Here is a 26049-nt window from a genome sequence, read left to right on the forward strand (position 1 = left end):
CCCATTTCTTTTATAAAATAATAAACATTATTATGAAGATAATTTTATTATTTTATATTTAGGTAAAGTTTAGAAAAATACACTGCATAAAATTTTCCAACTTAAAATATCATAGTTTTCCAACTTTACCATTTAATTTAGAAAAGAATAATTTTTTATAAATATATTTATTAACTTAAGATAAAAAGAATTAAGTCATCCTACATTAAATTCATATAAAAAATAAAACACGACTTTTATGTTGTCATTTCTTTGGGAAATTTAAGAAAAATATATTAAAAGTAAAATTTTTAGAATGATGTATATAATTTCATTACCAATTTTTAAAAATTAAATATCGGATCTAAAAGTGTGGAGCCTCTGAATCAGCAGCTTGGTCGTAAGTTTGATTGGATTAAAGTAAAAATAAGATAAAAGAAAACAAAAGAAACTTCTATTTGCAGAAAAAAGGAAAAAACAATTTCGGTACTTTAGATCAAAAGTTGGAATAACATATTAAAAAATCATGTAAATAAGGCGCCGTAAAAGGCTCATCATTATCATCTATATATCATCTGCCAGGGGCTTTCTTTCTCTCTTAGTTCTAAGGGAAAAATTATCTTCTTCGTTCTCCCTCGTCTTTCGTTTGGAAATTTGTTTATCGAGCCACCTCTCATTCTTTTCCCTAATCATCCTAGGTTTGAATTTTGGGTTCAATGATTGTAGCGCTTGGCGATTTTATTACTAATATTTAAAGAAAAAAGAAAAAAGCGTTGGAAATTTCAGTTACAACAATTGAGAGAGGGGGAGAGAGAGAGACGGGAATTGCAAAGATTAATGTGGTTTGCATTGTTTTGATGCGATTTTGAGAACTTTCGGCTGCTGCAGTTGCTCAGGTATTGTTTAAAGCTACCAACAAGTTAGATTTATTTTCGCTTGTAGTTGAATTTTCATTTTTTTCCTTGTCGAATCAGCAGTTTCGATTAGTTTAGGTGACAATTTTATGATTATAATATTTTTAGGAAATAATTTTATAAAAATCAGAAAAAAAAAAGACTGCGTACTTCTTTTAAAAAATATGTTTATTATGGTAAGGTATTTGATCAAATTATAGAAAGCTTAACTGAATTGGAGCTCTAAAAGTTAGTTCTGCGTTGTTGAAGTTGTAAAATTTAATGCTACAGTGAGACTTTAGCTCTTCTAGGTTGATTTTCGAAAGTTTGAGCCGAGAATGTCAAAGAGGAAAGGAAGTAATGAATTGTAGCTGTGTATTTATTAAGTTGGAAGTGTTCTGGTTACTATTAAGGTTAAATTGCACAACCTTGATTCGCATTAAGTTCTCAGCACTTGTGGTATCTGCTTTGGCAAATCATGTGGTTAGTAATGGAGAATTTTATGTGGTATTCGTGTTTGAGACAAGCTTGTCTGGTTTGTGACAAAGGGTTCAATGCCCCTAAGTTCTAGTCTGGTAATTAAGCATTAGAAATTCAGGTTTGTTGCATGTTGGACGTGGGCACAAAATTAATTTAACAATTGTTTAATGAAAAGGAGGTGGGGTTGCTCAGATTCGTTTACATCAAATGAAGAATGTTCATCTTTGTCTTTTTTATAAATATTCAAGCAAGGGAGTTTGCAACAGATTAAAAAGGGTTCGAACTAAACCAGTAACACTCGATTTGACTATTTGTGTCTTTTTGAGTCTTCATCTGTCCAGGTATGTCAACTTGTATAAGTATTTTACCCATGCAAGACACTTCACTTGCACATCTTTACTTTATCATTTTGCACAGCTTTTGAAAAATGTTTTTTTTCCCCTTTTCTCATGTTTATTTTGTTGACTAATTCCTCTTCTTCTGAAGTAGGGAGTATGCAATAGTTTTGATCTATGCAATTCCATTTCTCTATCGTGTTCAAGGACTCAAGTTGTTTGGATTCTTTAATTGGGCTGGTTATTGCAATATTGTGAATGGAATGTGCTTTCCAAAAAACAATTGCATGGCTTTTTTCAGCCTTCTATTTTTTCTATTTCTTCTCACCACTAATGGTAGATCCAAATTGAATAAAATTACTTCCTGAAACCACCACCGGTTTATACTTTAAGACATGCTCTTCAGTGTTTTCTTGTCTTTCCAAAGAACATTTTACTGAACTTTAACAGTTCTCTTGGATTATGATTTTTTATTTGTTTGTCGCTGCTGCTTTTCTTTTCTAGTAAATTTTGTTATGCTTTAATAATTTGTCTCACATATGTGTTATGCCTGATAATTTGTTGAAAATTATTTGATAAGAAGCAATATTACAAGGCGTATTCACAGCTTAGAAGTTTTCATATTAAGAAAAAAATGAAGTATTACCACTTGCCAACATCTACTTTTGTTGGAGCTTGGTTAACAGTATTGGCCTTTGAAGTAAAATTGTGAGAGCTAAAAACAACACAATAGTTAGTGTTAGAAATAGGCTTTTTCTATTATATTTTCTCACAAGGAATTACACTAATATTTATATACATAGTGAGCTTAACTTAGGAAACTCTATACTAGGAAACAGACTAATTCTAGGGATGCTGTCCCTTAAAAACAGCCTTAAAGTTAGGGATAGCAATTAATAAAATATTTACAGAATCCTACCTGATACACTTAAGATTCCTTATTAGGAAACTGACACTCCCCCTCAGGCTGGGAAGTGGATATCATCCATTCTCAGCTTGCTTGCTAGTTTCTGAAAGATCTTCCCAGATAATCCTTTGGTAAGTATGTCTGTCAGTTGACCATCACTGGACACAAATGGAGTGCAAATTAAGCCACTGTCAAATTTCTCCTTTATAAAATGTCTGTCAACCTCAACGTGCTTCGTAAGATCATGTTGAACTGGATTATGTGCAATATTGATAGCAGACTTATTATCACAATACAACTTCATTGGACATTCCCACTTGATCTTCAATTCTTCCAAAATAATTTTCAGCCATAATAATTCACAAATTTCAAGAGCCATCACCCTAAATTCAACTTCTACACTAGATCTAGCCACAACATTCTGTTTTTTACTCCTCCAAGTCACAAGGTTGCCTCCTAGAAAAGTGCAATAGCCCGAGGTTGATCTTCTATCAACCATAGACCCTGCATAATCTGCATCAGTATAAGCTTCAAGGGTTAAATTCTCCCCTTTCTTAAATAGGATTCCTTTGCCTGGAGTGCCTTTTAAATCAGAGAATCGATACACGATCGAAGATGTGATTCTTTGGGGTTGTGCATGAACTGACTTACAACACCAACTGCATAGGCAATATCCGGTCTAGTATGTGACAAGTAAATGAGCTTCCCCACAAGTCTTTGATATGAACCTTTATCAACTGTTGCATCTTCTAGTGCATCTCCAAGTCTGTGGTTCACCTCTATGGGTGTCTCTGCTGGTTTACATCCCAACTCGCCTGTCTCTGTCAACAAATCAATTACGTATTTTTGCTGAGATATGAAGATTCCTGAGAGTGTGTTACTTCAATACCAAGGAAATATTTTAACTTACCAAGCTCTTTGACTTCAAATTCTTTTACTAGGCATTTCTTTAAATTTTCCATTCCTTCCAGATCATCACCAGTCACTATAATGTCATCTACATAGACCAATAAAGCGGTCATTCCCCCTGAAGATGAGTTCTTTACAAACAAAGTGTGATTTCCTTGACTCTGTTTATACCCCAACATGAGCATTACTTTGGTAAATCTTCCAAACCAAGCTCTCGGGGACTGTTTTAGTCTGTACAAAGCCTTTTTTAGTCTGCAAACTAGTCCTGTATTTGGACCGAATCCTGATGGAACATCCATATAGACTTCCTCCTCAAGATCACCATGTAAAAAGGCATTTTTGATGTCAAATTGCTGTAATTTCCAACCTCGGTTGGCAATGAGTGACAACAACACTCTCACAGTGTTTATCTTTGCAATAGGGACAAATGTCTCAAGGTAGTCTATTCCATACATTTGAGTGTACCCTTTAGCAACCAATCTTGCTTTGTACCTCTCCAAAGAACCATTTGACTTATATTTCACTGTGTACACCCAACGACATCCAACTGGTTTCTTTCCTCTCGGTAATTTTACCAAATCTCATGTCTTATTTTTTTCAAGGGCTTCCATTTCAATCTTCATGGCATTTTTCCAATTCTCGTCATCTAATGCCTCGGTTACAGTTTTGGGAATGGAGATAGAATTTAGGCTAGTAAGAAAGGTTTTGTGGTTATGGGACAAATTTTTGTAAGACATGAATAAGTACAAGGGATGTTTTGTACATGCTCTAGTTCCTTTTCTAATAGCAATGGGAAAATCATAGTCTCTCTGATTTGAATTTTCAGTAGTATTCAAAGTAGGTTCAGCAATTACCTCGGGTTGTAGAGTAGCAGGTTGTATATCCGAAGAAGATGATTGAACTTGCACCGGTGTCTTCTTCCTTGAGTAAACTAGTAAAGGACGAGTAGTGTCCTGAATCCCTTTTTGTGATTTGGGTGTATTAGGCTCTAGTTCGGGTTGCATAGGTTCAAGTTGGGATGGCTGGTTGGTAGGCAATGACTGAGTGTTTGGCTGTTGGACAGGAGTTGGAAAATCAAGAAGAAAGAATTTTCTGTCCTTATCTTCTGTGAATAAGCTCTCCCCCTGAAGATAAGGACAAGTAAAGAAATTCTCTTGTTTTGCAAAAGTAACATTCGCTGTAACATAAAATTTTTTGGTGGCTAGATGATAGCATTTGCATCCTTTTTGTGTGGAAGAATAACCGAGAAAGACACATTTGACAGCTCGTGGATCGAGTTTTCCCCTAATTTGAGAATGTACATGTACAAAGGCAACACATCCAAATATTTTGGGAGTAAGGTTTGAGGTATTGAAATAAGGAAAAAATTTTGCTAGAACTTGCATGGGACTTTGAGATTTAAGGACTTTTGTAGGCAATCTATTTATCATACGAGCAGTTAAAACAGCCTCCCCCAGTATTGTTTAGGGACATTTTTTTGAAATAAGAGAGCTTTGGTAATAGCTAAAATGTGACCATTCTTTCTTTCGGCAACACCATTTTGTTGAGGTATGCTAACACAAGATGACTCATGTATAATGCCTTTTTCTTGAAAATATGGGGATAGAAATTGATTGAAATAGTCCTTGGCATTGCCTGACCTAAACCTTTTTATTTCAGCTCCAAATTGTGTTTTGATCATGTTGTAAAAGGTTGAAAAGACAGACCTTACATCAGATTTCTGTTTTAAAAGAAATATCCAAGACACACAGGTACAATCATCAATAAAGGATACAAACCACCGAGCCCCAGAGATGTTTGAAATAGTGGATGGTCCCCAAATATCACTATGAATAAGAGTAAAAGGAGCGGATGTTCTTTTATTGCTTACCGGAAAAGAGGTATGTTTATGTTTGGCAAATTCACAGACATCACAATGGAATTTTTCAAAGTTATCCCTTTGAACAATGAAGGAAACATAATTTTAATGACTCTAAATGATGGATGACCAAGGCGGAGTTGATGGAGCCAAATTTGGTCTTTATTGGTTTTAACAGATTTGGATATGAAGGATAATGGTGAGGAATTCAGAGCACTAACTTCTCCACTGGATTTTCAAGATAGTATAGGCCATTTACTTGCTTGGCATGTCCAATCATCCTCCTCGTATTCAGTTCTGGACAAAAGAAAAAATTCCCAGAAATCGGGCTAATCTGATACCATGTTAGAAATAGGTTTTTTCTATTATATTTTCTCACAAGGAATTACACTAATATTTATATACATAGTGAGCCTAACTTAGGAAACTCTATACTAGGAAACAGACTAATTCTAGGGATGCTGTCCCTTAAAAACAACCTTAAAGTTAGGGATAGCAATTAATAAAGTATTTACAGAATCCTATCTGATACACTCAAGATTCCTTATTAGGAAACTGTAATCTGGCAATTAGAATGTATTATTTTGTCCTTTTTTCTAGATAAATATTTACTTTATTCTGTTAAACAATAGGATGTGACTTTGGAGAATCATCTTATGTTTTGTAGTTTGAAATTGTTATAATTGTCTTTCCTTCTGCAGAGCATTATCTTTTTCTATACTACTCATTGCATTAGATGGTATTGCAACTACCCTGCTTATTTAATTCTAATTGGTTAGGCATTGGCCATAAAATTTGGAGATTTTCCATTTGCGGGAAGGTTGGGGAAGATTTGGGATGTTTTGGTCAATAACAAAAAAACCACTCATAGAGTTTCTCTAATTTGAAGCTTCCTAGACTTTATTTTCACATATAATCGTGTATCCTATTGTTTGTCATTTACAACAAATCACGTTATAGGGGTATAAATATCATCTTATATAACAACCGATATTTACATTTCTAGTGAAGATTCTTCACTTTTTCGTAAAAAGTAATGAGTACTAGTTGTCCCTCTTTCTATATATTGATTTCCAATATTGATTGTGGGAAAACCTGAAGTTAAACATTATCATTTAACAATTGTTGTTAATGCAGCCCAGATTCTCCAATCCTTGCTTGGTGGCTAATCTTTGCTACCGTGCAGAGTTCCACCTTCAACAATGCCTTCTCTTCAATTGCTGCAGCTAACTGAGCATGGCCAAAATCTTCTGGCTTCTAAGAGGTATTGATGTATTTTATGGCGATTTTCAATTTAAATAATTATATTGACACTTCTGTATCTTAATTGAATGAATTTATTTTTCGTACAAATGACAAGGGTTGGTGCTTTTCTCAAACCGGTTTGTTACTGATGATGCTAATATTTTATGTTTCTTCTAGGGCAATTATTACCTTGTATTTCTCTTTTTTCTCTGGACTTTTCGTCATATCTACTTTTTTGATGAGTGTGAATAACATAGAGAAAAATGTCTTCAGATTTTCTGTTTGTTTGGGGTTTGCTGAGTAGTATAGTGAATGACCTTATGGGTAGAAAAGCCTACACTATACACATCTTATAAGCTTTGAAGATGTTGGAAGAATAATGCGACACATTGTCATTTTGTAGGGGTTTTGTAGCATTGTACGTTTAGTTGATGAAGACCCTGGCATGTTTTTGACTCTCTCTCTTCATCTTGGAAACAATCATTGTATCAAGACAATAATTTCTATCAATTAGGAAACCTTGAAAGTTGTTTCTTTAATTATTATAAAAAATTTCAACATTTTAGAGGGATAATAATGTAGAGAAGGGAAATCATAGTGTTTTTTATTTTATTTCAAGCAAGCAACAGAGGAGGTTGAGACACTTATTATTGTCTGGGGTAATTTATAGATATAGGAACTGGTCGAGTAAATGCCTTTATGATCAGTTTAATCATAAATAACCTTGGGGCTTTCCCCATAAGTGGTTACCTTTTTATTTTACCCTGGCATGTTTTTGACTCTGTCTCTTCATCTTGGAAACAATCATTGTATCAAGACAATAATTTCTGTCTATTAGGAAACCTTGAAAGTTGTTTCTTTAATTATTATAAAAAATTTCAACATTTTAGAGGGATAATAACGTAGAAAAGGGAAATCATAGTGTTTTTTATTTTATTTCAAGCAAGCAACAGAAGAGGTTGAGACACTTTTGTTGTATGGGGTAATTTATCCATATAGGAACTGGTCGAGTAAATGCCTTTATGATCAGTTTAATCTTAAATAACCTTGGGGCTTTCCCCATACGTGGTTACCTTTTTATTTTACCCTGGCATGTTTTTGACTCTGTCTCTTCATCTTGGAAACAATCATTGTATCAACACAATAATTTCTGTCAATTAGGAAACCTTGAAAGTTGTTTCTTTAATTATTATAAAAAATTTCAACATTTTAGAGGGATAATAACGTAGAGAAGGGAAATCATAGTGTTTTTTATTTTATTTCAAGCAAGCAACAGAGGAGGTTGAGACACTTACTGTTGTATGGGGTAATTTAGCCATATAGCAACTGGTCTTGAGTAAATGCCTTTCTGATCAGTTTAATCATAAATAACCTTGGGGCTTTCCCCATACGTGGTTACCTTTTTCTCCAAAGGATAAGTGATTTTATATGGGCCTGGGGTGCAATCCCACATTCTATCTTTTAGGTCTATGCCCCAATTACCTTAGACCAAAAGAAGAAATGTTAATGATAATTATCTTGGAAAATTTTTAAATCAACTATTTGGAATGAGCATATTTTTAAGAGTTAGAAAACACAAAAAGACATCTGGAAAATGTTTAGTTTAGGAAACCCCTATTGGCTGGGGGTATTCTATTGTAAAAGATGATGTTGGAGAACATGCTGTCTTATGATAAGGACTTGTAATCTAAGCGAGGTCCTATTGTGTCTTACTATAGTTTTACTAATTGATATGTTATGTGGCATGATATTATTCCTCTACCTACTTGCCTGGTGGTGCTTTGTTGGATGTTCGTGCTATGATACTCATGTTGCAGTGCTCTAGCCACATAATCTTGTCTTCTCTCCTCTCCTTGTGACTGTCCAGTATGTTACTATTTTTCTATTTTTATAATTTCACAGGAAAGCACTACTGCTTGCTTCTGGTATTGTGATTGCTGGTGGAACTGCTGCTTATGTACATTCAAGGTTTAGCAATAAAAAGGCTGATTCATATAGTCATTACAATGGGATCCGAGAAAACAAAGAAAATCCTGTTAAGGTTCTCGAAAAGAATAATAATGTAAAGAGAATCAAACAAAAGAAAGGTGGATTGAAGTCCCTTCAGGTTTTAGCAGCAATTCTTCTATCTGAGATGGGCAAAATAGGTACAAGAGATCTCTTGGCGTTGGTAGGCATTGTGGTAAGCCATCTTATTTGTGTCCCATGTCCAACACAATTTGCTCTAATCCAAATAGTTTTTGCCATTAAGTTTATGGTCAGTGTTTTTTGATGTTGTGGGAATAACATCAGAAATTACCGTTATGCAAGTGTCCGGATTTTGTTGTGGTAAATAAGAATTGACCTTTTCAAAAATAAAGAGGCTCAATAGGGTCATAGCACAAACATCACAGGTTAGAAAGAAAGAAACTTGGTAGGGTCTCCTATATTTAAGAAAGGATTCCATCTATTGAATATCTTAAGTAGTACACAAACTAGAGAATTAAATAAATCGGGAGAATCAAATCATTTTATGATTAAATTTATATTTACTTACTATATTTACTACTCAAATAGAAACAAGGTTAAGGAACTCAAGAAGGAAATTGGTTAAGGCAAAGAACTTTATCTATCTGCCCTCATTATGCAAGTATTTGTGCAGACAGATCCTTACATGACTACAATTTTAGTTTGCAGTTCTCATTTGACATGCATCAGATACAGCAATTGGGACAGAAAATATCTAAAAATCTCCTTATATTGAATGTGACATAGGAGACCTTTGTAGCTTGAACTTTAGAGAAGAAGTTTTGTTTTCTTTTTAAGTAACATCTATTTTATGAATTTTTGCAGGTGCTGAGAGCTGCTTTGAGCAATAGATTAGCAAAAGTTCAGGGATTTCTATTCCGTGCTGCTTTTCTTCGGCGTGTACCATCATTTTTCTGGCTAATATCTGAAAACATTTTATTGTGCTTTCTCCTGTCAACTATTCATTCTACTTCAAAATACATAACGGGTACCCTAAGTTTGAGGTTCAGAAAAATACTGACAAAACTCATCCATGCACATTACTTTGAGGTAGTTTTCTTCCTTTGCTGCTGGCATAATTTATTATTATTTTATTTTAAAGTTTCTATCCTATGCTATTCATTTTTTACTCTTGTTGGATCAGGTATATTTCCTATCAGAAATCTTAATCATGCTTCACTGTTCATCTGTGCTTGCATAAGTGACCTATCTTGTTTGCTCATATCAACCACTGTGGGTTGAATACACGTTTGTTGTTTAATGTTTAATTTTTTAACATTCTTTTTTTCTGGTATTTTTTATCATCTCTTTTAAAATGTGCGTAATAAGTTTAATCAAAGCATTGTGGAACTAAAGTCTAAATTGTCTTAGACTTAAAGATATGAAAAATTCGGAATCTTATAAAATTTTCTTTCCTGGAACTGAGTATATTTTCTTATGAATGCTGAGATTTTTGAGTATTCTGTTCTAATCCTGATATCTAGTCACTTACACCTTCCTTGAAAGGTGTTTACCAATTCCTTTTTTGCTTCAAACTGCAATGAGAATGTCTATCTGATATATAAAATGCAAATACAATCTCCATCTCTAATGATGCTGCTTTAGTTTGTTTGTTCTCTCATGAAGTAAGAAGTACCTAATAGGTTTACATGCCCTATACGTTACTTTTTTTAATATATTCTAGTTATTATTTCCTGACAAAATATTTAATTACAGAACATGGCATATTACAAAATATCGCATGTTGATGGACGGATTAGGAATCCTGAACAACGAATCGCAAGTGATTTACCAAGATTCTGTTCAGAATTGAGTGAACTTGTACAGGATGATTTGACAGCAGTTACTGATGGTCTGCTTTATACTTGGCGTCTTTGTTCTTATGCTAGCCCAAAATACATACTCTGGATTTTGGTAATTTTTTGCCCTATTTATTTGTATTGTTACTGGCTTACATATTTTTCTGGCACTGCTCTGCGAATGTAGTAATTACCATATTGTCTTGTTGTCAAATTAACACAGGAGATTTCTTTGCAGGCCTATGTTTTGGGAGCCGGAGCTGCAATAAGAAACTTCTCTCCTGCTTTTGGGAAGCTAATGTCGAAAGAACAACAGTTGGAAGGAGAATACAGACAACTTCATTCAAGGCTAAGGACCCATGCAGAGAGTATAGCGTTTTATGGTGGAGAAAGTAGAGAAGAATCTCATATTCAACAGAAGTTTAAGACTCTTGTTAAGCACATGAGGGTTGTACTTCATGACCATTGGTGGTTTGGCATGATTCAGGACTTCTTATTGAAGTACCTTGGTGCTACTGTGGCTGTTGTTTTGATTATTGAGCCTTTCTTTGCTGGCCATCTTAGGCCAGATGCTTCAACATTGGGACGTGCAGAGATGTTGAGCAATTTAAGATACCACACGAGTGTTGTAATTTCACTATTTCAGGCCTTGGGAACCCTTTCTATAAGTTCAAGGCGGCTGAATCGTCTCAGGTATTTCTTTGTTCATTTCTGGCCTTTTAGAAGTGTTAGTGATAATACCATTAGGAGGAACATTAAACACTTTCTAAGCAACCTCTGAAATCTTACCAGGCACACCCCTAAAATTCATAATCAATATGTTGATTAGTCAATAAGAGTTGTTGATTATTACAAAATTGAACTTCAGTGGGACAGATAGAGGAACATTAAGAATTTTCTAGAAACCTCTGAAATCTTACCCCTTAAGCATCCTTAAAATTCATTGCATCTTCAATAATAATTGTTGATTATTACAAGTAAAACGTGAGTGAGACATATTTCTGGTTCATCTATTACCTTATGTTTTATTCTTTTTATCATTTCTCTTAATATCTTCCAGTGGTTATGCTGACCGTATTCATGAGTTGATGCTCATATCAAGAGAGTTAAGTGCTGATGATAAAAAGTCATCCCTGCAAAGACCTGGAAGTAGGAATTACTTAACTGAAGCTAACTATGTTGAGTTTTCTGGTGTCAAGGTATTTGAGAACATTGAATCCTTTATGATTCTTAATATGCCTTGGCCATATTTTTTGTTGTAATAGTTATAATGCCTTCCAGGTTGTCACTCCAACCGAAAATGTTTTGGTGAAGGATCTCTCTCTAAGGGTTGAATCGGGCTCTAATCTTTTGATTACAGGTGCTTTTTCCCTTGAAAAAAAATTGATTTACATTTGTCCCTTTAATATGTCTTATGTTGCCATTTTCTCATGTTTTAAACATTCTTCTATTTTTTGCTATTTTTCATCCTTTTCTATTATTTTCGAGGAAGCATAATGAGTTTTTATTGGAAGTGAGAGTGACAATAAACAAATTGTAGATTTTGTTACAAAGTGATGATTCACTTCTAGCTTTGGTTGGTTGCGGTGGGGCTTTTCTTGGAGTTTTGTTCTTTGTATGTTATATTTACCGAAGTGGCATAATTTAAATATCAAACCTGGTAACAGTTCTATTTGATAACAATCTTGCTTTGTAGCATATATTTCAGAACATATTTAATTTTAAAGTAGAATATAAATCACTAACTGGTGTAGAACATGAATTTGTAGTTCTTTACTATTATTATTATTGTTGTTGTTGTTTTAGAATCCCTTTGCTTTAGCTTTTAAATAAAAGCAGGAAAAAGGTTCACATTTTCTCTGGCATCTATGATTTTCTTTTATTACATTGTTTTCTGCTAAGTCTCCAAAGACAAACTCTCTGTGATTTACTTGGAAGATAAGGAAAGCTGAATAAGAGGACCAGAGATTGGTTTAGAGGGAGAAAGACAAAAAAATACTATATGTTTAATTCTAGTTACATGAAAAGAAGCAGAGTTCCTTTTCTCTCTGAGTGAACATTCTCTATTCGGACAAGGCAGATACCTGGATTTATGCTTCAGCCCTGGAGCAAGAATGGGTTGAAGATGGAGAATATACTCTTCTCTCTCCACCTTATCCTCATCAGGCCTTTGGCAACCTTACCTGCCTTTAACTATTGATTATCATTAGTGAAAAAAATTCTGTTCTATTTCTACTGCTTTAGTTTACAGATTTATATAGAGAGAAATAATCATTTTAAAGGAAATAAATCCTAATTCCTAAGAATCAGTAATTGATATCCTAATTTCCTAAGAATCATGAATCGAGATTAGTTTCTATTTACAAGGGATTATAACAGATTTCTATCCTTAATTATAAGGATTCCAATACCATCAGATTTCTATCCTTATTCCAACACTCCCCCTCAAGCTGGAGTGTAGATGTTAATCAAACCCGACTTGCCACTAAGTTCTTCATACATGTTTCGCTCAAACTTTTAGTTAACATGTCCGCAACTTGTTGTCTAGTAGGTAGGTAGGTGATGCATACTTCTCCGAGTGTACTTTTTCTTTTATAAAGTGACGATCTATTTCCACATGTTTAGTCCGATCATGATGCATGTGATTATGTGCTATGCTGACAAGCAGACTTGGTTTTCACAAGACATCTTCATAAGTCCGGTATAAGGCACTTTTAGTTCTCCCATAAGTCTTTGTATCCAAACTCCTTCAGATATACCATGAGATAGTGCTCGATACTCGCCTCTGACCTTTGCTGCGTGCTACCACGAATCGCTTTTTTGCTCCATGTCACGAGATTACCCCAAACATAACTACAATAGCCGCTTGTAGGCGTTTATCATTAATGAACACCTTGATCTGCATCGTTGTAGACTTCACGCTCGATTGATGTCTTCTTGAAGTATGTGCCTTTACCAGAGTTCCTTTTAGATATCTTAGTATTCTATATGCGCTTGTGTGCTTCTCCCTGGGCATGCATATATCGCTAATAACACTCACATCAAGGCTATGTCCGGACAGTGTGAGATAGGTAGATGAGCCTTCCTACTAGACGTTGATATCTCCCCATCGATTTCTTCTCCATCTTCATTGGTTCCCAATTTGAGGTTAAACTCCATAGGAGTTTTAATTGGTTTGTTGCCCATCAAACCAACTTCCGACAAGAGATCAAGAACATATTTCCTTTGGGAAATGAAGATACCTTTTTCGACCTTGCTACCTCCATACCAAGAAAATATTTAAGACTCCCCAAGTCTTTAAGTTCAAACTCGTACCAAGAAATTCTTTCAATCTCAAAATTTCGCCGAGTCATTTCTGTTAATATTATATCGTCAACATAAATGATAAGGATGCAGCATTTACCCTCTTCCGAGTGCTTGTAGAACATGGTGTGGTCTGCCTGTCCTTGAATGTAATTTCTGCTAGTCATAGCTTTTGCAAATCGGCTGAACCACGCTCGTGGAGATTGTTTCAGCCCATACAAGGACTTCTTCAACTTACACACTTGATCCTTGTTTTCTTCAAACCCGGGTGGGAAATCCATGTACACCTCCTCATTTAATTCCCCGTTGAGAAAAGCATTTTTTACATCCAATTGAGTCAAGTGCCATTCAAGGTTGGCAGCAAGAGATAGCAGGACCCGAACGGTGTTTAGCTTGGCAACCGGTGCAAACGTCTCGTTGTAGTCGAGACCATAAGTTTGGGTGAATCCCTTAGCCACAAGTCGAGCTTTGTATCGGTCAATACGACCATCGGGTTTAAATTTCGTAGTGAAAATTCATTTGCACCCTACGGTTTTTTTTCCTTTAGGCAGATCCGAGACTTCCCATGTTTCATTGTTTTTGAGAGCCTTCATTTCTTCCATCACGGCTTGTCTCCACTCAGCTGATTCAAGAGCCTCTTCTATATTTTTTGGAATTTTTACAGAATCAACATTAGTCACAAAAGCTTTGTAAGACTTAGATAAATTTCCATAGGATACAAACCGAGAAATAGGATGTTGAGTGCACTCCTTGTACCCTTTCGAATCGCAATTGGAAGATAGATGGATGGTGACGAGGTGGGACTTTGCTTTGAAGCAGTCCTCGGTTGGAGATGTAATTAGCATCACTCAGATCGGTTTCAGGAGAACGATTCCGTTGGGAGTAAACCTGTATTTGCTGTTTTCTTTGATTAAGTGGCTGTTGTACTTTGGTGGAGGTATTGTCATTGGGAAGGACGATGTTAAATTCTTGCTGCATAGGGGAAACAACAACTAAATCTGGGATAGGTTTGTTTGTGATAGTAGTAGTAGGATCAGGCGGTATAATGAGGAGAGTATTAAGGGTCTCATCTTCATTAAAAATCTCCCCCTGAAGATGAGATGCTGCAAAGTATGGTTCATTTTCAAAGAAGGTAACATCCCGAGAGACAAACATTCGGCGCAATGTTGGTGAGTAACACTTATAGCCTTTTTGTGTAGGGGAATATCCAATGAAGATGCAGGTGTGGGCTCGAGGATCAAGTTTGGATTGATTTGGTTGATGGTTATGGACAAAAGCTTTACAGCCGAATATTTTGGCTGGAAGATTAGGCACATGAAATAGAGGGAAGGCCTTTAAAATAGTATTTAGAGGTGTTTGAAAATTGAGGATCTTTGATGGCATTCGGTTTATGAGATAACAGGCAGTGAGGACAGCTTCTCCCCACAAGTATTTTGGAACATTCATAGTGAACATTATGGCTCGAGCCACATCAAGGAGATGACGATTTTTTCTCTCAGAGATCCCGTTTTGTTGAGGAGTGTCAGGACAAGAGCTTTGGTGTATAATGCCTTGGTCAGATTGGTATGGACTTAAGACAGAGTTGAAGTATTCTCTCCCATTGTCAGTACGGAGGGTATGTATGGTAGAGTTGAATTGGGTTCGAACCATTGAGTGAAAATTTTGGAATACTTTGGGTGTTTCAGATTTTTCTTTGAGTAGATAGATCCAACAGACCCTAGTATGATCATCAATAAATGTTATAAACCATCTAGCCCCTCTAATATTTTTCACTCGGCTGGCTCCCCATAGGTCACTATGGATTAACGAAAAAGGTTGGGACTGAATATGTGGTTTTAATGGGTATGGCACACGGGTATGTTTAGATAATTGGCAAATTTCACACTTCAAGGAATTAATACTTTTATTTTGAAATAACAGCGGAAGATGTTTTTTCAAATACACAAAGTTTGATGTCCTAACCTACGGTGCCATAACATAATAGTGTCCTCTTTTGAAGTGGATAGAGCCAATCCCCTTGTATCTTGTTTTTATTCCAAATATATAGTCCATCATCAACTTTAGCAAAGTGCCAATCATCCTCCCGATTTACCTCTGTATCACACAACCAATTGCGAAAATTCAACAAGAACATTTTCATCCTTAGTAAGTTTACTAATTGAAAGTAAATTACAGGACAAGTTTGGGACATGTAGGACTTTATCGAGAGAAAACTCTCGTCATTTGTACTTCTCCTATTCCATACGGTGAGTAAGAACCGTCACTATGCGGATTCGGATTTGTTATGACAAGGAGTGTAGGTTTGAAATAACGTGGAGTTACTTGTCATGTGATCGGAGGCGCCCAAATCGAGTATCCAAGGAGATTGATTATTAGATTCAAAAGCAATGTTGAGGGCCGTACCTTGAATGGCTAGAGATCCATGAGTGGTGGGAGTACCAAGTATCTTATGGAGAGTCTCAAGCTGTGTTTTGTTGCGAACATCAAAAACATCATCAGCAGTAGTGGAGGAATTAATTTCACCTTGAGTGATTCCCGATTGATATTCGAGTTATCTGTGATGTCTCGGCCAGAGAAAATTTCATTGATATCACCCATTGGAGGACTAAACCGAAGGAATTTTTAAGAAGGGAAATTAGAGAAAAAAATTAGGATCGAATGAATCCTAAAGCCCTGATGCCATGAAAAAACACTCAGAGGAAAAAAATTCTGTTCTATTTCTACTGCTTTAGTTTACAGATTTATATAGAGAGAAATAATCATTTTAAAGGAAATAAATCCTAATTCCTAAGAATCAGTAATTGATATCCTAATTTCCTAAGAATCAGTAACTGAGATTAGTTTCTATTTACAAGGGATTATAACAGATTTCTATCCTTAATTATAAGGATTCCAATACCATCAGATTTCTATCCTTATTCCAACAATTAGTATCTTGTATCTGTTCTTTTCCAGAGAATAGTGAAAAGTCTCCTTGTTCTTTTTTATGTATGTGTGTATTTATATACACAGAGCTCTTTAAGTTTATCTTTTTTAAAATTAATCTGTCTGTGCTTAATCTTGTTTCAAATTTGTGTTCTGGTTTTTAGGCATATATAAATCTTCTTTTATTTTTTTCTGAAGGTCCAAATGGCAGTGGAAAGAGTTCCCTTTTTCGCGTTTTAGGTGGTCTTTGGCCACTGGTATCTGGCCATATTGTGAAACCTGGGGTTGGTTCCGATCTTAATAAAGAAATATTCTATGTGCCACAAAGACCATATACAGCTGTTGGAACCCTTCGAGACCAGCTAATTTACCCTCTTACTGCAGATCAGGAGGTTGAACCTCTTACACACAGTGGAATGGTGGACCTGTTGAAAAATGTATGAGTTTCATCTCATAATGTTTTTCTTGTTATTTCTTCCTTGATTATGTATTGATACTTTTTGTTTCCTTTTTGAGTTTTATAGGCTACCTTTAAAATATTTCTTCATTTCGTTGTTCCTTTAGGTTGACCTTGACTACCTATTGGATCGTTATCCTCCTGAGAAAGAGGTCAACTGGGGTGATGAACTCTCTCTTGGAGAGCAACAGAGATTGGGGATGGCTAGACTGTTCTACCATAAGCCTAAATTTGCAATTCTTGATGAGTGCACTAGTGCTGTGACAACTGATATGGAGGAGCGATTTTGTGCTAAGGTTAGAGCAATGGGTACGTCATGCATAACCATATCACATCGTCCAGCACTAGTTGCATTCCATGATGTGGTTTTGTCCTTGGATGGGGAAGGAGGATGGAAAGTTCATTACAAAAGGTACCAAGCATAAAGTTGTGTGTATTGGCATTACCATTAGCTATGGTGTATTACTCGAATTTTTATGTAACCTGCAGGGAGGATTCTTCAGTGCAAAGTGAAGGTGGGATTGTTTTAACCGCACTTTCTGAGACAGACCGCCAAAATGATGCAATTGCAGTTCAACGGGCATTCACTGCTGCTAAAAAGGTCTTAAAACTTCTGAAACCTGGTTCCTGTAATTTTTCTTCTTTTTTGTATCTGTTATATCTCATGTTGAGTGAACTTTTCTAGGACTCTGCATTCTCAAGTCCAAAGACTCAATCATATGTATCAGAGGTTATAGCAACATCGCCCTCTGTGAACCATGGTGTTAAATTGCCTATTGTTCCTCAACTCCACAAGGTTCCAAGAGCACTGCCATTGAGAGTAGCTGCCATGTTTAAAGTATTGGTATGTTTTGGACTAGCCTTCTTTATTCTCGTAAACTAGCCTTGTGAACTTAGGGGATGATTTGCCTGTTATTGTGCCCAAAGTTGGTATCAGTAGTTGACTATGTAAAGTTCTAAATGTTAATGGAATTTGAATGATGAGTTCCCCAAAAATGTAGATCATTATGTCTTTCTTGGTCCTTGAGTAGGACATTTATGTAGTTGATATTGCTTATTCCTGAAGTGATTTTTCATTAGCTTTTAAAATCCAGGAAAATTTTTTTGGTAAAAACAACATTTTTTATTAAATTGGCTTTAAGCGCGGAGTTTGAATCCTAGAGAGTAAATGTTTAAAGTTATATCCTTTTTTATTTATATACAGTTTAAAATTATATCCTTATCTGTTCTGAAAGTGCCATTATGGATTAGCAAAGATGGAACCACCCTTATTTGCTACATCTTCTCTAATATACTTAGATAACTGTAACATAGTTGATACAAGTTGCTTAGACACTGTTGTATAACATTTTGTTGAGCATGAGGAGCATTCTTTTTGTGATATTTTACTTTTCTTCAAAGTTTGAATTTGAGTAAATCTGGTTCAAAGTCCTTAATATAAGTAATGAGAAAATGTTGTGTTCATCTACTAACACTAGTTTTTTAATTCTTTATCTACAATCTTAAATTCTTGGATTCAGGTGCCTACGCTATTTGACAAACAGGGGGCTCAACTACTTGCAGTTGCTTTTCTTGTTGTCTCAAGAACATGGATATCAGATCGGATTGCTTCATTGAATGGTATTACAAATCCATCATTTTACTATTTATCCAATTTAAAATCTGAGAGGTTATTTTATTGTTATTTAAATGCATACACTTCCAGGAACGACTGTGAAGCATGTTTTGGAGCAGAATAAGGCAGCCTTTATCCGATTAATTGGTATAAGTGTTCTTCAAAGTGGTGCATCTTCTTTCATTGCACCTTCCTTAAGGTACTTTTTTCTAAAGAGCAGGTTTTGACCTCCATGTAAACTAAAAGAGGGAGATACTAATACAGAAAAGATCTATCAGTATAATTATCTATTTAATCTATGCTAATATAGTACTGTTATTTTACTTATCTGCAATATAGGCATAAGATATGTAGACATGCATATATTCTCTTGAAGTCTAAAGAAAGTGATATCTTACTGGTATCTGTGATTGGTTAGTATGAATGTTAAGCCCTAACTCCAGTGTCTACATGTTCTTGAAGTCTAAAAGAAAGTTTTCTTGTTTTCTCCTGAAGTTACTGAAATTGATTTCTCAGCTTTCTGAACTTCTCTATCATACTGTGCTTTCCCAGTTAAACTTGTCACCAAATCTCTTACAAAGTTCTGACTTCTGAGATTTTCCTAAATAGGAGAGATCTCACCTTCATTCATATTAGTGTGCTTTTTCTCCTATACTGTAAAAATAATGCTTTTTAAGACTATCCTTTTTGTGTTTCAGTATGTTTTTTGTTCTGTATGTACAGATTGTGTAGCCTATGCAGAGGGCTGCTTGTCTGACTTGTTGGCTTGTATTTGCCCGTAATTTGTGACTTTTAAATGATAAATGCTTTCATGTTAAATTTTGTCATGGTTTGTATCCTATTATATTTCCATTACTTCATACCAGGCTGGTAAATTTCTGAGTGGATCTTTGGGTCATATGAAGACAATGAATGTAGGTCATGCACATAAGAATTTCGTGGATAATCTCCAGCAATATTTCTTTTATATTATCTTTATGTTGTTAGTGCTCAAAAGACTTTGATTATACTTGGTTTTTGGTGGTATGAATTTTACCACAAATTTAGTCTCATCCCTTGCTTTTTTCACATCTAGTTTCATGCCTTCTTAGTGAAAAATAGTTTTTTGAATAGCCTTTTTCTTGGTTTGCAGGCACTTGACTGCTAGGCTGGCCCTTGGATGGAGGATTAGATTGACCCAAAATTTGCTAAATAACTACTTAAGAAATAATGCATTTTACCAGGTAGTTTGATCAGCTCAGATACACTGATGCCTGTGTACCTGGCAGACATTGCACAATGTTTATAATGGTCTATACTATTACCGAGAATTCAGAAATACTAAATTCACATCTCATGCATATCATTGTAGGTTTTTCACATGTCAAGCAAAAATATTGATGCAGATCAAAGAATAACTCATGATCTTGAAAAGTTAACAACTGATTTATCAGGACTGGTTACTGGAATGGTAAAACCATCTGTTGACATTTTGTGGTGAGTACATTATTTTGATCACAGGACTTGTTTTCTGTCTAATCTTGATTCTAGGCTTTGAATGCATATGTTCCTTTCCTGCCTCATTTATCTTTCTAAGAAAAATTCTTAACCAATGCTGCAAATTTTAGGTTCACCTGGAGAATGAAGCTCTTAACTGGGAGAAGGGGTGTTTCCATTTTGTATGCATATATGTTTCTTGGTCTAGGTTTTCTAAGGACTGTTACTCCTGATTTTGGTGATTTGACAAGTCGAGAACAACAGCTTGAGGGAACCTTCAGGTAATTCTAGAATCCATGTTACTAATACTATGAATGCTAGATGTATTACACGTGGAGATACTTGCATGAACATGGATGTGCTGAAGTGCCAATCTAAACTGGCACATCGATGTTCATGCAAGTATCTCCACGTGTAATACCATGAATCCAGACTAGTCTGGTAGTTTAAAAAGAGAAGCTCAGGAAGTTAGATTGTGAAGATATGTGGCAAGAATGGTATGTCTAAAAACTGTAGTTTTGAGCTGACTTACGTGACACAGTGGATTGATTAGAACAATTAAAAGTCTCTAATATGTTGCTATCTCTTTTTTTTATTTATACTTTTATTGTTAATTATTTCTAGGTTTATTTCTCTAAACAATGAGTTTTGCGTTGGTTCAACTTTTCAACTTTAGGTCTTCTCATACTCTTACGGTTCTTCACCTGTTAAGTTCCTAAATATTGGTGAATATACATAATATAAATACATGTATCCAAGTAGGTACTTCTGTGTAATTTATGGATATGAGGATGTTTCTGCATATATCATTCTAATAACTTATACTATATTTTAATTAGGTTCATGCATGAAAGACTGCGCACTCATGCTGAATCTGTTGCATTCTTTGGAGGCGGTGCTCGAGAAAAAGCTGTAAGATATTTAAGGATCCAATAAATTTGAATGCCAACTGTTGTTTCCATCATTTCTGATGCTGATGTGGAAATTTTGTTGTGGAAAATTAGGCTGAAATCAGGAGGAGTTTAAAATCTTTCTATAGGCTGCAAGTCCAAATGCACCTTGCGTTTGAATTGCACAACTATAATTTATAGTTTACATGTTAGACTGAATAACAAAAAAAAAAAAAGGAACTCTTGTACTGTTCCTACATTTTCTGGTTTGATACAGGCTTGAACTTTGCTTTTAGAATTTTTCAAAATGTCAATCCATTGATTAAAAGATACCCACATGTTGCAGGTTCCATGTGTAACTTAATTAAGCTAGGTATAAATATTTTCTAGCTTACTATTGCAAAGGCAGATATTGTTTGATTGGTGCCCTCCCTCTCCTATTATTATATTATATAAAGGAATATTTTACAGTAAAATGACATGACTTCAGGGATATTTTGTGGATCATGATCTACTGTTTTTTCCCCTTTTGCATGGTTTGCTGCTGAGCATGCATCATGCAACATTTCTAGACTCCTATTTCTCTATAATTTCCGTTCCTTGTCTATAATTCTATGTTTAATTGAAGCATTTAGCTATTATTTTAAAGGCAGATACTGGTTGATTGACACCCTGCCTCTTGTTATTTTATGATGTAAAGGAATATTTTACAGTGAAATGACATGACTTAGTGAATATTTTACGAATCACAGTACTGATTCCCCCCTCCCCCCCACCTTGCATGGTTTGCTTCTAAGCATGCACTATGCAGCATTACCAGACTCCTATGTCTCCAAACTTGCATTCCTGTTTCTTATTCTATGTTTCTAATATTTAACAGATGGTTGACTCAAGATTTAGGGAGCTTCTTGATCACTCTTTGCTTCTTTTGAAGAAGAAATGGCTGTTTGGTATACTTGATGATTTTGTCACAAAACAGCTTCCGCATAATGTTACTTGGGGTTTGAGCTTATTATATGCCTTGGAACACAAGGGGGATCGAGCCTTAGTTTCTACCCAAGGTGAGATATCTGACTCAATTTTACAGTACTTTCTGGTCCCCCCATCTCTCTCTAAAAGTACTTAACCATTTTTAGGTGAGTTGGCACATGCACTGAGGTTCCTGGCATCTGTTGTGTCTCAAAGCTTTTTAGCCTTTGGTGACATCCTAGAACTGCATAGAAAGTTTCTGGAGCTGTCTGGGAGTATCAACCGAATTTTTGAGCTCGAAGAGCTTCTTGATACTGCTCAGTCTGGTATATTTAAAATCTTGACTTTGCATTTCCTTTTTATGTGTATTTTCATTATTTTTGTTGAAACAATGGCATAAAAGATTTTAGTCAAATTCGCACGGTTGCTATCATTCTTTTGATAGTCTTCTTTTCCAATCTACTGCTTATGAGTGTGAAAAAGCTTTACAAAATTGAAATATCACATGTTTGGAGATGAAGGTTTTCTGTTGTATCTTCAAGGAATAATTTATAAGCTACACCAATATAACTGCATAGAAGTTAGTTTGCTTGTTTGATAAGGTACCAATGGACCATTGAAGTTCTTGTAAATTTATTGATACAATTACGACTGAAGTAGGTTGATATAACTGTTAGGTGCAAGTGCATATAAGCTGCTTACAATATAACACTGCATACATTGTTCCTCGGGACATTTCAACAAAAACCAGAATACATTGAATTGTTGGGCCTTACCAAAACATAGGTTTTGTAACGTAGATTGTGTTTCAAGTTGGCGTACTTATGCTCATAATATTTATCACCTGAGAAAGTCTTTCTTCTGATGTATTTGCTTCTGTGCTACACATCTGCTTTGGCCTTCAGAACTATTCTTGCTGATCAACTACTGGTCCTATCAATTTGATTAGGATCAACTTCTTTTCTTACCCATCTTCTTTTGTTGTTCAATTTATTTATTTTAAGACTGACTTGGTTGCCTAAATGTTGCACATTAATCTAACAAGGTTGTCATCTAATCAGGGGATTTGAGCACTGATAACTTATCTCGGTCTCAGAGGACTGCTCTCTCTGCTGAAGATGTTATTTCTTTTGCCGAGGTGGATATAATTACTCCAGCACAGAAGCTATTGGCTAGACAGTTGAGATGTGATGTAGTACCAGGAAAAAGCCTGCTAGTTACTGGTTAGTATAGGAAATTTTTATTGTATGCATTGATAAGATATTTGCATCTGACTTACCTTTAATCTCTTAAGGCCCCAATGGGAGCGGAAAAAGTTCTGTTTTCAGAGTACTTCGAGGTCTGTGGCCCATCGTGAGTGGAAGGCTTTATAAACCATCCCACCATTTTGATGAAGAGACAGCTTCTGGTGGCATCTTCTATGTTCCTCAGCGCCCGTATACATGCTTGGGAACTTTGAGGGATCAAATCATATATCCTCTCTCCTGTGAGGAAGCAGAGCTGAGAGAATTTAAGTTGTATGGACAAGGTAATCTACTTGCATAAGATGCAATGATTTCCTTATCTTTTGAGTTTCCAATTTGATACCTACTATTTATTTATGATTGAATAGTCATTTTGTTCCAACAGTATAACCATGAAACATGCCCTTGCTTGGTTAATTTGACTACTTTCTGGACTCTTGAGTTATATAGTAAAGAAAGAGGTACCACTTTGATGTGTAAATTGTCTAGTGACATTAACAATTTGCTACAAGAAGAAACTGAGCCTTTTCCCTCAATATACAACGTTAACAGTCAGTAAAGATTGAGGTCCTTTTTCTTTTTCCCTTTTAATATATACAATTTTCATCAATTAACATTTTGGTCTTCCTGTTCCCCAAAAATTAGTTAATGAAAACTACATTAAGTTTTCGTGTTACAAAAGAGAACAAAATTATCTGGAATTTTGGCAACTGACATTTGCATTTTTTCTCTGGGGATGAGTTTATCAAGGGACATAGACTATAATTAAGTCTGAAATGCTCAAATTTTGATCTTGGCGGTTCACATGAGATTTTATCTGGTCTCCCTTCACTATTAATTAAGAATGCCATAACACTTTAGAAAATGCTCAAATTTTGATCTTGGCGGTTCACATGAGATTTTATCTGGTCTCCCTTCACTATTAATTAAGAATGCCATAACACTTTAGAAAGCGTGGTAGAATGACAAATAATTTATTGTGTGATGGTGAGGTAAAAATTTATTTCTTCATTGACCTCTTGGAAAACAATGAACTGAAACTGTCTATGTTTTTGGGAATTCTGAACATGTAAAATTTCAGGTAAAAAGCCAGTGGACAGTGCCAGCGTTCTTGATGCACGTTTGAAAACCATTCTTGAAAATGTTCGATTGAATTATCTTTTAGAACGGGAGGAAGGTGGTTGGGATGCTAATCTCAATTGGGAAGACATCCTATCGCTCGGAGAACAGCAGAGATTAGGCATGGTGAGTCAAGCTAACTTCAACACTTTTCAGACTAGAATATTTTACTTTTCATTCCCGGCAGAGTTCTGTTATTTTGATATCAAACTTTCTGTTTTACCAGGCAAGGTTGTTCTTCCACACGCCTAAATTTGGCATCCTTGACGAGTGTACAAAGTATGTAACTAATCACTATGCATTCTTTTAAAAAACCAGTAACTAGTTGTCTAATTTACCTTGGTATTCTTCCAATGGCAGTGCCACGAGTGTCGATGTTGAGGAGCAACTTTATAGACTGGCAAAAGATTTGGGTATTACTGTTATTACCTCATCACAGGCAAGTAGTTCGATCAGATAGTGAATTAGAGACAAGCATGCAACCAGTTATTTTCAGAATTTGACAAATAATAGAACACTTGGGATGCTCTTCTTGATTTTGTCATTGTCTGCTGCAGCACTTCCTGAAGCAAATAGCAACATAACTAGTTCCTTTCTAATTTAAAATTTAAAATTTAAACCATTTCTTTTGTTATTTATTGTGATTCCTCAGCGACCAGCTCTAATACCATTCCATGCTTTGGAGTTACGACTTGTTGATGGCGAGGGTAAGTGGGAGCTTCGTTCAATCAAGCAATGATGGTGCAATGACAAGCTCTTTGTTTGTGCTCCGTATGGTGCGGGGGACAAGTTATCAGTTGACATATAGTTATAGGCAGGATAAATTTGTTATCATGCTGCGAACAATGGGTAAGCCAAAGGTAATGGTAGGTGGTAGTGATAATTCTGAGTTCTTTAATGGTATTGGAATACCACAGGCTTTGTGGTATTGGCTGGATTCAGAAAGGGGAATCAAATTAGAACAGATTATTTTTAGTCAAGAACTAGTAAAAGAGAACAATCAAAGTAAAATCTTAATTTTATAATCTATGTGAGCATAAAGAAAAATAATGTACAGGTTTTTCGTTCCCTCCCCCATTTTTTACCCTCTCTTATGGGATTCATGTTGTAAGAATTGACGCCTTAATTATTCTTGCCTAAAGAATAAGATACAAGGGAATAGATTATTTACATATTTTTTTTTATCTATTATCTTTATTTGATACGCGAACGGAGTCAAAAAGCTGTAGTAATGTGTTATTTTGTAAATATCAATTAAAGTGCAGCTCTTTAATATTAATTATTTATGGCATCTTGTGTGTGATAATTTATTTCACTAATTTAGTAATAATTTAGAAACAAATAATTGAAGTTTCCAAAACAATTGGATTTTATAAATATTTGATTTTATGATATGAATTAAATAGAAAAGATATATCATGCATGCAATTGTTTTCCTTATCTCTGTTCTGTAGTCTATATTTTAGCTTCCTTTTTCACTGTATTCAATTTTAAATCAAGTTTTTCCATCCATTAAGTTTTTATGTTCTCAACACAGAGATTGATTTGTTTTTTTCCCGTCGAGTAGTTAATCAGCATCTAAATTAGTGTAAAATTAGATTGATGTTTTAATAATTTATTTATTGAATATATTAATATA

General features: G+C 35.1%; 1 protein-coding gene across 1 annotated transcript; it reads left to right on the plus strand.

The window, feature by feature from the left end:
- Nucleotides 1–491: 491 nt before the first annotated feature.
- LOC105763589 (ABC transporter D family member 1) lies at nt 492–25580 on the plus strand. The gene is made up of 26 exons (XM_012581844.2): nt 492–875; nt 6499–6625; nt 8509–8788; nt 9439–9663; nt 10330–10527; nt 10651–11105; nt 11473–11611; nt 11694–11772; nt 16839–17077; nt 17205–17509; nt 17587–17698; nt 17783–17941; nt 18618–18717; nt 18803–18911; nt 19845–19935; nt 20064–20188; nt 20320–20469; nt 21028–21100; nt 21959–22139; nt 22215–22373; nt 23109–23270; nt 23342–23575; nt 24373–24536; nt 24637–24689; nt 24771–24849; nt 25063–25580. Exons 2-26 carry the CDS (start codon nt 6564–6566, stop codon nt 25147–25149), a joined length of 4020 nt encoding a protein of 1339 aa, XP_012437298.1. The 5' UTR covers nt 492–875; nt 6499–6563; the 3' UTR covers nt 25150–25580.
- Nucleotides 25581–26049: the final 469 nt, after the last annotated feature.

The sequence above is a fragment of the Gossypium raimondii genome, chromosome 12 (assembly GCF_025698545.1).
Source record: "Gossypium raimondii isolate GPD5lz chromosome 12, ASM2569854v1, whole genome shotgun sequence".
Taxonomy (NCBI): domain Eukaryota; kingdom Viridiplantae; phylum Streptophyta; class Magnoliopsida; order Malvales; family Malvaceae; genus Gossypium; species Gossypium raimondii.